The sequence below is a fragment of the Cyprinodon variegatus genome, unplaced genomic scaffold (genome assembly GCF_000732505.1).
Source record: "Cyprinodon variegatus isolate N-32 unplaced genomic scaffold, C_variegatus-1.0 Scaffold1322, whole genome shotgun sequence".
In the NCBI taxonomy this organism is placed as follows: domain Eukaryota; kingdom Metazoa; phylum Chordata; class Actinopteri; order Cyprinodontiformes; family Cyprinodontidae; genus Cyprinodon; species Cyprinodon variegatus.
The window spans coordinates 94,249-107,044 of NW_015151775.1; the positions used below are offsets into that span (position 1 = coordinate 94,249).

Genomic DNA, 12,796 nt, shown 5'->3' on the forward strand with positions numbered 1-12,796 from the left:
GTTAGGGTTCACTTCATTGTACTGGTGAAAAAAAACAAGTAGGCTATAATATAGTATCTGAAGGTTCAATCTTTTTGAATGTTGTTAGACAGGCTTGATGCCAGGCAGCTTAGCGATGCTGAACACTGCTCATGTTGATGCCTTTCACTTAAAGCAGTGAGTAGAACCATCTTGTAAGGTCCACACACCTCCTCTCTCTGATCACGGCCTCCCTCCTCGCCTCCTGGTCTGCCTGTTTGGCCTGTAAAAGGTTCTGCTTGGCAACCTTCTCATCCTGCTGCATCTTGGCATAACTGGCAGCTCTTTCAGCTCTGTCCTGCATGAGCAATATTCTCATTAGATTAGTAGCAGAAACAAACAATCTTAAAATTAAAGACAACAAAGACATGAGATTACCATGGCGATTTGCTGCTTAACACGTTCCCTGGCAGCCTTCTCTTCTGCCTTTTCTCTGTTCCTTTCTTCCAAGAGTTGCTTGGTTTTCTCCACATCCTGTTTCCTTTTAAATTCTTGGTTCTGCTTCCCCATCTTCCTGCGCTCAACCTCCTTTTTGATTTCATTCTGAAAATCACACATGATGACTCAGAATTACTCCCAGGTTATAAGAAAAATGGTAAGGTATAAACAACAGCAACTGAACTAAACCTGTTGAAGACTGCATTCAGCTCATTTATTCTGACCAGACTTTCATCTGTCTGCTCCCCCTGACTAAAGCCTTTGATCTTTGTCATCCTGTACCACATGCCTCTGATTTTATACCGCTGGAGGTTGCTCTCCAGAATCCTTCTGTATGCCTCCCATATTTCTGTTATCTTGACCATAAGTTGATTTTTGAATACTTAAATATTCCTGTACGCTCTTTTTTCCTTCTTTAGCAGTTCTTTCAGATTAGTGGGGATCCAGGTTTATTATTGGGGACACATTTCACTGTTTTGGTGGGGATGCTGTTATGTACACAGAAGTACATAAAGTCAGCCGCACACTTTCAATAATGTCCTCTCCCTGTGGCAGACTCAGTGCATTGTAGACTGTAACCTTATAACAATCTTGCAGGACTTCCTCAGCTTTCTGTGACCTTATCTTTTTAATGCAGTTTACCTCTTGTAAAGGGGCTTGAGCAGAGAAAAACAAAATTAAGATCCAATTTCCCAAGAAGCTTTCTTTACAGATGTAGGAGTCCTCGACATTTGCATAAAACAAGTCAAATGTTTCGTTTTCTTAGGTACAGCAGCTGACAAACTGTTAGAATGTTAGCAGTGTAGCTGTGAGGTGTGATTAAAATATATGGTTATTGCAACAAATGCTTTTAGCTGCTGTTTCTGTAGCTTAGCAACATCTGAATCAATGACATCACATGCAGTAGCAGCAACAGCTACTCATTATAAAATAAACACACAAGTCTGCATTAGGTTTTAGGAAAAAAAATGATGAGTCAGCTCTGTCTCCTTACTTCTTTTTGTTCTCTCTTCTTTTGCTCTTGTCTATCTTCCAGTTTCTTGGTCAATCTGTATTAAAAAAGAGAGAAAACAAAATTTACCATTACAATGATTTCTAAAAGCATAGAAGCTTAGTTTAAGCTGAGTTATAGTCGCTGGTGGATAGAAATGAGGAATGGTTGAAGGACTTCCTGTTTGAGCATCAGGTTTATGGCTGCATAGTTAGGGAGCTCCTGATGGAAAAACAATTAATTTCCTGTAAATCATAGAACAACAGTGAGCAATTTATGCATTTTTAAATTTCTGGAAAAGGGGGGTTAGATGATTTGAATACCTTTTCAACTCCCGCAAAAGCTGATTTTACAAGGAAAACAAAGAAAAACTAGAAAAGATAAAAGAAATCGTCAAGGTAAATCATATAGTGAGCAAAGCTGGTCTTGGTAAGCTATAGGACAGAACACAACAGTGTTTCTGATGGACATGTTAAAATTTGACTGTATGATCTGGTGAAATGTTTATTGAAACTTCATCAATCAGTTGAACATACAGCTAGAAAGTAAGCTACTAGAGCCAGAGAGACGATGAAGGCGGGAAAACGTAAGGACTTACTGAGCCCCAGAGGAGACCGAGAGTGAATTTGCAACAGGAGCAGTGTTCATATAGCGCAAACTCTACACAGAATTAAAGCTCATCAGCATCCTCACTGACATCCGTACTGAAAGAGCTCACTGGGACCTCAACAACCTGAAGAGATGCCAAATCATTCCATCAGGTGAAGTTTCTGAGTTTTAAGATGAAATAAGTAATCCTTCAGAAGGCATGGAAGAGCAATGGATTCAGATGGAATGAAAACTACATGGCTGCCTCCATCAGAGGAGTAGAGAATACGCAACCTGAGAGGTCAGTAGATTTCTGAAGTGGAACAAAGTCCCATTCCAGAAGCTCTTTTTGGTCAAGCCGAAAGTGTGATTCAAAAACACGAATCCATTAAGGAAACAACAGAATACCTGGAAGCCGAGGGTACAAGGTGAGATTGGTGAACCCCCCTGGAAACAATAGTGAAACAGATTCAGCAGCTGGGCTGGAGGAAAGCAGAGAGGCACACAAAGAGTAGAAAAACATTTCTGCCCTACTTTCACCATGTACCCAATAAGAACTCCTCACATCAAGTCATGATGAAGGATCTCCCTTAGAGAATCTCCAGACACCCTCACAAGGGTCCAATTTCACCGACTGCTACATTGGGAACAAAGAGCTCGCTATCGTGCGTGAGATTACTATAATGGAAGATATTGTATTTTGTCTCTGGATACAAAAAGATGCATTTTATAGAATTTGGATAAAATAGAGAATTTAAAGCCTGTTATGTCGAACTATATATAAAAACCCTTCTTTTTATTACAGCACACCATCATGACAATAACACCATTGTAGAATCTGACCACAATCTTCAACTCCACTAAGGTGAAGAGAGAGCAAGCGCAGATAGAGACTGTTTGCACTACAACCAACATAAAGCCAACCTGAATAAGAAAAAGAGACCTTTGAACTCTGGAGACAGAAAGGAGAAGAAGAGAGTTTAACACAATCCAGAGGTGTGGGAAGCCTAAGGAGCAGAACAGTGTGCATGACCTTTGTGAGAGAACTAAAGATGATTTCTAGCTTCGGACAGCGTGTCAGGGGGACAGCTGATGAGTTTTAACTATTTTAACCACATGAGGTAAAAACGAGGAGAGGAAAGAACTGAGGTGGCTGAAGCAGAGGAAAGCTGCAGAACCAGTCCCCTTACCCTCCCAATCCATAGACAGGCTCTAACCCCCCAGCACTGTGGTAAGCCCCACCTTTGACTCGTTTAGCTTTTTTCAACACTTATCAGAAAGACGCTGCTGCAGGGGAAGTCTACATCTAAAATTAACCTCATCTGTAGAACAGGAAATCTTTGAAGACGTTTCTGCATACAGCACTGCTCTAGTAGTTTCTGTGTGCATAAAGACCGTTTGTCGAATTTGAAGAGGAAATTCAAGCTCAATGGCCACATCCTTTTGTGCTGTGCCAGAACACTCTGCAATTACAATACAAATTGCAACTCTAGACTCTACCTTCATGCAATCTATAGAGACACACTAAAACCTTTTACAGAGGATAAAACCATGGTTTAATCATTTGTTCCTGTGGAACCAACTACCAGTTTAATTCCATGAGGCAGACACCCTGTCTACTTTTAAGGCTAGGCTTAAAACTTTCCTTTTTTAGATAAAGCTTATAGTTAGAGTGGCTCAGGTTATCCTGAGATATCTCTATAGTTATGCTGCTATAGGCTTAGACTGCTGGAGGACATAAGGACCCCTATTTCATCATTCTATCTCTATTCTCCCACTCTGCAGAATCTGTTAGTTCAATCTCTAATGTTCTGCTCTCTCTGCTTTTGGTCATAGTAGCTTTGCCTCGTCTGTTCCTGTTTGGCTGTGACCCCATTCTGGAGAGTTGATGGCAGCTGTGCTGCTGCCATCAACACCTTTGTACTCATCTTAACACCTAAGCAGTACATGTGGTTTTCCAGTGTGTATATAAAAATTATAAATAAATAAAACTAGAGCAACGTGAGAGCACAGACCTCCACCAAGCAGCAAGTGTGACCAACACCTGTTGCCAAAACTTGCACGATGTCAATCATTACAGAATTTAAATGGATTGCAGTTTAATGCCTCTGCTCAACTAAATGATAACCCCATCGTAGGTAGCTATCTTTGCTGTGACTGAGGCTAGCCTGGTCGCATGTGGATTCATGCATGTAGACATTAGATGTACCCTTAAATCTACCCCCTTGTCATCTGCATGATGAGGTAGAAATGCATAAAGAAAAGGAAACAGGGACAGGCATTAATAAATAGGGTAGAAGAAACTAACAAGAAAACAGCAAAAAATAACAGTAAAAAAAAAAATAAAACATTTTTACATTCATCTCTCATTGTTGCTGCTTTAATGCTGATGCTTCAATGTATTTATTTTTTGCCAATTTAATGTATTTATCGAGCATTTAGTTATTCCTGTATTTATTTTCAATTACATCCAAATTGCTAGTCCACAGCAAAGCTCTCATCATAGATAGTTATTTGCATTTTTAGGATCTTACCATTCCACAAGATTGAAGATTCACTAAGATTTAAGAAAATAAACTTATCAGTTTCTGAGATTTTCCAAGTTTGTTCAATAGAAATTATCTTAATTTCAGATTATATATATAACTAGAAATAACAAACACATCATTTAAAAAAGTAGAATTTTATTACAACTTTCTTGTTCGATTTATACCAAATTACGGAAAAGGTTTTATTGCTAAAACACAATATGTTTTATGAAACTATATTGTGTATATTTTCTTTAAAGAGGGGAGATAGAGGGATATTTAACCTTCTTGGTTTCTCTCCTTAAAGAAGCTAAAAGCTACTTCTCCTACAAAGTGTAGCAGTGTTGCTGATTTATACACATCATCCATAGAGCGCTGAGGTTCAACCCCTCCAGACCAATATGCATATTTTTATTAATGCTGTAGGATCAGCATCAAAATTTTAAGCTGTTAAGGCAGGTTAGGGTTTAAAATAAAAGCTGTACTGATATTGGTTTGCTAGTCATTACAAAATGTACAGCTTTAGCCTGTAAAGTTGTAAATGGAACTAGTGCCACCATGTGGTCAAAACAGATAATGTCTAACCTTTCATGAGAAAATAGAAAATACATAAGAAAATCCAAACATGCTTTTGAAATTATTGGGAAACGGTTCATTAATCTTATGCAGAATTTCGATGAAACAGAGGACCTGCTTGACTTTTGAAGTCTTTGAACCTTTAGGATAAAGTATTCACTGGCCCTCATACACCAGAGAATACTTCATAAGGCTAAAATAAGTCGACTACAGAGAAGCAGTGCTCAGTTTAGTTTGATTTTTTTCTTACAAACAGAATATTTTAAATACACAGTTATTTGCAGGAGTAATCCAAACCCATTGCTCTCACCTTTCTACCTTTGAATTCAGGTTTTCATTTTCAGAAACAGTAGTCTGGCAGAAAGGTGAGCTCTCTGTGGAAGGCTTTGCACCTGAAACACCTTCTTCATCTGCTGAACTTGAAAGTGACCCTATGATGAAAACAATACAGAAAAATAAAAGTAGAGTAATTTATTGTTTGACATACTGACAGACTAAAAATAAGAAATAGCTAACCCATAACTCAGAACCTCTGGCAGATCACAACCAGTCCTAATTTATGCTCCTGATTTCACATGGTAATATCCTCATGTTTTATTGAGTTATTTTTTAATTTTCTCGTTGGATTAACTTATTTTTTTTAGAAGTGCCTTGAAGTGATATTTGCTGTGAATAGGTGTTATGCAAATAGACTTGTTTAAATTTCAAAAGGTGAGGAAAAGGCACACGAGTCACACTCTAGTGCTTTTTCCTCCTGCTTAAAAAGCAAAAAGAACAATCATAGGAGTTAGAGGTGATCATTACGGAAAATCTGATATTTTGCACCAATGATTTCTATCAAAACCATTTTCTTTTTTTTTTTTAAACAATATATGCAACATGTCTGAAACAAAAGTAGCCTTAAGAGATTAATCTTGTTGGCTCATGTCAGCGTGTGTCTTTCTTTAAATGAATGCAGCTTTGTAGGAGAAAATCTTATTAATTATATTATTGATAATCTGTAAGCTAATTATTTTGTGAAATCTGCTCTAAGCTTTTAGTTTTGTCTGTGGTGATATATGTTAAATAAGAAGCTGAATTTCTTTATGAATGCTGGATGCTCTTTCTCGGGTTAGAACTGAATCTTCTAGAAATAAAGGAAGAAAATGCTTTCTATACAATAAAGCTTGATTATTTATTAGTATAACTATCATATTATCATACACTAGAAAACCAGTATAAATGAGCAATCATGCACACCTTTTGTTGCTGGTGCATCACCTGGTTTGTCATGCACGGTTTTTAACCCAATGGGTCCTTCTGCAGGTGAGGTAGGCTCTCTGGTGGCGTTGTCAGATGGCTGTGTGTTGACAAAAGAATCAGGTGCTTCTGCAGCAGCAGTACCTCCAATTTCTTGATGGTGCAGCTAAAAGAAAATGATTTCAGAAAGAAGAAAACATTATAGATTCAGATTTGACAGACGGCGCAGGGCTAAACCATTTTTCTCACAGTAGCTTCATCTGGTCTGTTCCTGTTGGGCTCCGACTCCAGCTTTGAGAGAAATATCAGCTGTGCTGCTGCCATCAACATCTTTGTTTATAGAGGTTTGAGATCGGCCTGTTTTTCAGTGCAGTCCTGTTTCTCTGACTATGACTGACTGGATGTGCTTTCTTTATCCCCCGACATGAGAGCTGGCTCGGAGCTGGTCTGCCTGGCTTTGTGTTTCTTGGACAGGGCCGCCTGTGAAGCTGGTTAACAGTTGCCTTTTATATCTCTGCTTCTTTCAGTATCTCTGCTTCTGTCTCCTTGAACCAGTCAGCCTCAGCAGATGGTCGCTCACACTGAGCCTGGTTCTGTTCAAGGTTTTTTCCTCTTAAAAGGGAGTTTTTCCTCCCCACTGTCCCTGCATGCTTAGTGTGAGGGATTGCATTCGAGTCAATGAGTCGATGCAATCAACTGGTTTTCCTTAGATAGAAAACTTTGAATCAATTTGACTGGATGATCTGGTGAACTGTAAAGTGCCTTCAGAGGACATGTTGTGAATTGGCGCTATATACAGTCATATTAAAAAGTTTGAGGACCCCTATTAATCTAAATAATTTTTATTTCTAAATATTTGGGTGTTTGCAACAGCTATTTCAGTTTGATATATCTAATAACTGAAAGCAAAACTTGACACGTGCAAAAATGTGGGTAACCTAATCATTTTATTGATTTTAATACCCTTAACTACTTTTCACTGACTTACTGAAACATAAAAATTGGTTTTGGTACCGTAACTTCATTAAGATTTGAACTTATTTAAGCCAGGTGTATCTAATCATGAGAAAATGTATTTAAGTTGGCCAGTTGCAAGTTCTTCTCCTGTTTGAATCTACTCTGAAGATTCATCATGGGCAGCTCAAAGAAACTCTCAAATGATCTGAAAACAAAGATTATTCAACTTAGGCGACGTTCACACTGCAGCCATTGATGCTCAATTCCGTTTTTTTTTGCGAAATTCGAATTTTTTACGTTGCCATTAATATTTCCAAATATATGCAACTTGCATGTGATCTCTTGTGTGAACTGCAGTCATACATCGCAAGTGTCCAGCATGCGTAGTAGAGGACACAATGATGTCACAGGCCAGCGTGCTCTTTTTCCAGAAGTAAACATGGATGGTAGTGCCGGCGCGCATCTAGCGGTCTTTTCCAACCATAAAAACACAATATTTTCAATATGGTTAAAAATAAATACTGCTCTCCACATCATCATCTGCCATGGTTGTTGTTTTTCTTGCCGCTTCTGCGTAGCAACGCAGATTAGTGACCTTTGTCGGGTACTAATGACGTTCAGATTGGCTGACTCCAACCAAGCCGTTCACACACAGGTCGCATTTGAAAAGATCAGATTCGTATCGGATTCAGGTCCATAGCCAAGTGACCTGGGTCAGAAAAAAATCGGATCTGTGTTGTTGAGACTGCCATGAAAAGATCGGATCCAGGTCGCATATGGGCAAAAAAATAAAAAAATCGGATTTGGGTCACTTCAGGCTGCAGTGTGAACGTAGACAGTCTTTCAGGGGAAGGACACAAACTGTTGTCATAAAGATTTAAACTGTCAGTTTCCACTGTGAGGAACATAGTAAGGAAATGGAAGATCGCAAGGACAGTTCTTTTAAGCCCAGAAGTGGTAGGCCAAGAAAAATATCAGAGGCAGAGAAGAAGAATGGTGAGAATGGTCAAGGACAACCCACAGACCACCTCCAAAGACCTGCAGCATCATCTTGCTGCAGATGGTGTCACTGTGCATCGTTCAACAATTCAGCTAAATTTGCACCAGGAGAAGCTGTATGCGACAGTGATGCGACAAAAGCCTTTTCTGGAAGCACGCCACAAAAAGAATTGTTTGAGTTATGTAAAAGCACATTTGGACAAGCAAGCTTGATTTTGGAATAAGGTCCTGTGGACTGATGAAACAAAGATTGAGTTGTTTGATTATTAATAAAGGCTTTATGCATGGTGCCAAAAAAACACAGCATTCCAAGAAAAACACTTGCTACCCACTGCAAAATTTGGTGAAGGTTACATCATGCTTTGGGGCTGCGTTGCCAATGCTGGCACTGGGAATCTTGTTAAAGTTGAGGGTCACGTGGAATCCATTCAATATCAGCAGATTCTTAAGAATAATGTTCAAGAATCAGTTACAAAGTTACGCCGGGAATGGATATTTCAGCAAGACAGTGATCCAAAACACCGCTCCAAATCTACTAGGCATTTATGCAGAGGAACAGTTACAATGTTCTGGAATGGCCATCCCAATCCCCAGTTATGCCCATCTGTTATTAGATATATCAAACTGAAATAGCTGTTGCAAACACCCAAATATTTAGAAATAAAAATAATTAAGATTAATTGGGGTGCCCAAACTTTTTAATATGACTGTAAATAAACTGAATTGAAAGAGAACCTTTGGAGATGTTTGACAATCAGAGAACCAAAATGACATATGTATGAATTCAGGCACAGCTGTTTCTAGCTGGATGAGAACTCATTTGTCAGACAGTTGAACATCTGTTTCCATACAAACTCTACTTAAATTTGCACAAAGTCGCCAGATGATGTTATCAGCAAATTTGCAAGATTTATAAAACACTAATCCAGCCCGTAGAAGATAGGAATATTAGCAATGGTATGCCAGAAAGAGATTGAAATAAAACTGAAATCTATAAAGTTTTAAACTTGAAAACAGCAAGTGACTGAGGCTGTGTATGAATAAAAAGCAGGGAAGGATCCATTTTATTGAGTTTCAGAGAAAAGAAAAACAAAAACATCAGATTAGAAACTATTTCTATGTATATTTAAATCCAGCTCTGTAATCCAGAGCGGGAATCAGTGGAAGCTTTGTGTATATGTGACTCATTTTAATAAGGAAAAAAGAGGGTTAGTCTTCCTCTTCGCTGTCCTGGCTGATGAGGCTGCTAAGTCTGACCAACCCCTCGTTATTTACATAATGAGGCTGCAGCATGGTTGCCTTGTAGAAAGAAAGTTCTAGGTTTGGTCCAGAATGTATCTGCATTGTGTTTGCATGCAAATGCATGCCTGGCTTCTCTGTGGGTACTCCAGCGCCCTTCCACAATCCAAAAACATGACTGAATTAGGTGTGGGTGTGTGTGTTACTGGTTGTGTCTCTGCTTGTGCCCTGGGATATACCTGTATGGTAAACCCTTGTCCACTCGCTTTTTGCCCAAAGACTGCTGGAGATAGTCCTGCAAAGTCAATGACTCAACCTAATCATCTGGGTATTTTTAGATGGAAAGCTTTAAACCTGTCACAATCTGAATGTCCCTGAAGGACAAGCAGTAGACGATCAATAGATCGATGCAAGAATTTATTAAAATAAGAGATCTAACTACGGTAATGAGCTGAAGCAATAACAGCCTCTTTTTAAAACTGTCCCTATTTACAGGCTGAATTTACCTTCTGAGCTTTGTTGATTCTCTTCATCAGTTCATCAGGAGACACGCTTCCAGCGATGACCTCAAGAGGAATCCCACTCACTCCTATAAAGAAGCTAGAGGGTACGCATACTACGGGATCTTTAGCAACCTAATCAAGGAACACAAACTGCACTCACACATTTCCATATAAATACATTAAGAGCACATCAGAAAAGGATACAGATCTGGGAAAACTGGACACAGGTATCACTGGGAAGAGAACATTTTTCAATTATGAATAAAGTGTGAATTTTTACATTAAAGCATTTGAAATATGTGATCATATTTGTCTGAGCAGAGATCAAATGAAATACACAGCAGTTTGAAGATGGATTTCTATACCTCTGAGTCTCCACTACTGGTTTGGGCATCAGTATATTTTCACTGGATGGTTTTTAAACTGTTTATTGGAAGCTCTTAGATTAGAAAAGAAAGTCTGATTTGTGATCTAAAACACGATGGATCCAATACCGTACATAATGAGGCATTGATCTGATATCTATGTGACCTGTATTGTAGGGCTGGAAATCTATAAGGGTTTCTTTTAAAAGGCATTCTGTTTAAGAGACTATGGTGTTTATATTGACATGAGTTATGTCGTATTATAATTGTACTAGTAGGTATTGCAGTAGGTTCAGCAATTTGCGGCTCTTTGCTAAAAAATGTGTGTTGGACCTTTGAGGCAAAGCTTTGACTGAAAAGGAGACTTTTTATTAATCACTTTAAGAAAGAAAAAACAAAGAGATAATAAATATTGACTCACTATTCAGCTTAACAAATATCAAGATATTTTTTGTGTCCATATTGCTCCAGTCTGGTATATCTAATCCACCGTACGACCCAGTGAGGTTTAACAGAATAATTACATTTTTTTAAATGTTCAAAAACAGACATGACCTTTTTCTAAAGCCCCTCAACAGGTTAAGCTGATGTATTACCACTTGATCTAATCAATGTTCAAAATATACAACCTGAAGTTAACAGACCATCTTAGAGATGCACCTGGGTTAATTACGCAGGTATGCAGCTCATACAGGCTCTCCGCATTACTGAGTGTTGTATAAGCAATCATTACCTCTTGGCATCAACTTTGATGGCCACACAGCAGTTCTGGGCGGCCTGTGAGACACTAACATCTTCCCAGCTGGACATCAGCTGCTTAGACTGTTCATCATCCCCTGGGTATATAAAAAGACATGAAAGGTTAGATGATGGCTTTAACTCTGTATGTGATGACATATTACTATTACTTGCTTTACATAAAAGTTAGTTGAGAAAACAAAATCATAAAAAAGCAATTAACCATATACATAATTAATAATAACTAAATTAATATTAATTAAACTTTACAAACCAACAAAAGGTTCTTCATGCAGTGGCTGATAAAATTAACACTAAAACCTGTTTAAGTCTTAAAGTTCACACATCTGACGAAAATGTTTAAAGGATTTTTAAAAGACTGAAATTCCACCTTGGAAGATATATTCCACTCTCTGAAAGCCAAAACCTGAAGCTAACGGGAAAAGCTGTGCTGTGTGTGAAGAACTACATCCACTGTGAGACGCAGCAGCTGGTCGGGTCAGCTTCAGCAGCAGGAACCTACAAAGTCTATTCATGTAACGAGTCCTCCAATACCTTGCAGTGGATACACCTGTGCCCACTCTATAACCAACTCTGTTGTTTAGGATAGTTGGTTGGCGTTTATTTATTCCAACCCTTGATGTCGAACAACCTCATTTCAACCAGACTCAAATATGACTGAGGTTTGGCTGAATCATGTTTATTCTGCCATCCTGTTGTACATTTACAGCTTAGTTTGGGATTACAGTCCTGCTGAAGCTGGAGCCATCAGTTTGTTAAGAGTGGCTGAGAGTGAAGGTTATGATTGGTATCTGGGATTAATGACACATTAACACATTGAAATAAACTGAAACGAATTCCCTTTTGTAAACTTCAGCAGGGAAAGTGAAGGAGGGCAGAGCCAAAAGGATGGAGCTAAACAGAAGAGTATCCTGAGACTAATCACACTTACACCTGCAATACGAAGGCACAACAAGTCTTCCTTATCATGTCAAAATAATTTAGTATTATAGGTTTTAAGACAAAATACAGAAAGCCTCATGTGAAATATGTTTGGGAGGCTCAGCATAAACTAATCAACCCTGGACAAAGTTGTCTGCTTCCAAATAGTTCTAATGTATTTAGTGTAACCGGTTGATGTACTACTTCATTCTCAGCTAATTTATACCAAACTTGTCTAGACAGCCACTTGTTCTTCATGTTGTGATGCCTCCTGGTTAGTGAAGCTGTAGCTTCTGGGCCTTTTGGAAAAGGTGTGTTAATGCAGATTACACAGATGGTCAGTTCACTGACAATGTGGGGTTTGCTTGCAGAGTAAATATGCACATGCTTATCTTCAATCCTTTATTGTTTGGATTATTTAAGCTTAACATATTTATACTACATTAGGGCTTTAACTGACCATTATTTTGCAAAGTGACTAATCTGTCCGATAATGTTTAGATCAATCGATTAATAATCGCATAGCCAAAGCTTCCATAAAGAAGAATTTTTATTAAATTTAACCAGATTAAATTAAAACTTTTCCACTTGTGCAGTTCTGGATAGGGCATACTATAACTAAATGCTAAATGGGTATATATATATATATATATATATATATATATATATATATAT

The 12,796-nt window shown here is 38.3% G+C and overlaps 1 protein-coding gene across 2 annotated transcripts in view; it reads right to left on the reverse strand.

Moving 5' to 3' along the window:
- The window catches only part of ubxn4 (UBX domain protein 4), a 20,028-nt gene that overhangs the window by 6,374 nt on the left and 858 nt on the right, over window positions 1-12,796 (reverse strand). Inside the window, exons 2-9 of one of the 2 annotated variants that reach the window (XM_015402236.1) lie at window positions 11,175-11,277; window positions 10,281-10,309; window positions 10,080-10,198; window positions 6,400-6,544; window positions 5,450-5,570; window positions 1,451-1,505; window positions 397-561; window positions 189-316 (exon numbers count right to left, since the gene is read on the reverse strand). In XM_015402236.1, the coding sequence (XP_015257722.1) occupies window positions 189-316; window positions 397-561; window positions 1,451-1,505; window positions 5,450-5,570; window positions 6,400-6,544; window positions 10,080-10,198; window positions 10,281-10,309; window positions 11,175-11,277 (865 nt within the window). Of the gene's footprint in view, window positions 1-188; window positions 317-396; window positions 562-1,450; window positions 1,506-5,449; window positions 5,571-6,378; window positions 6,545-10,079; window positions 10,199-10,280; window positions 10,310-11,174; window positions 11,278-12,796 lie in introns of both variants that reach the window. The other variant, XM_015402235.1, reaches the window with a different exon arrangement.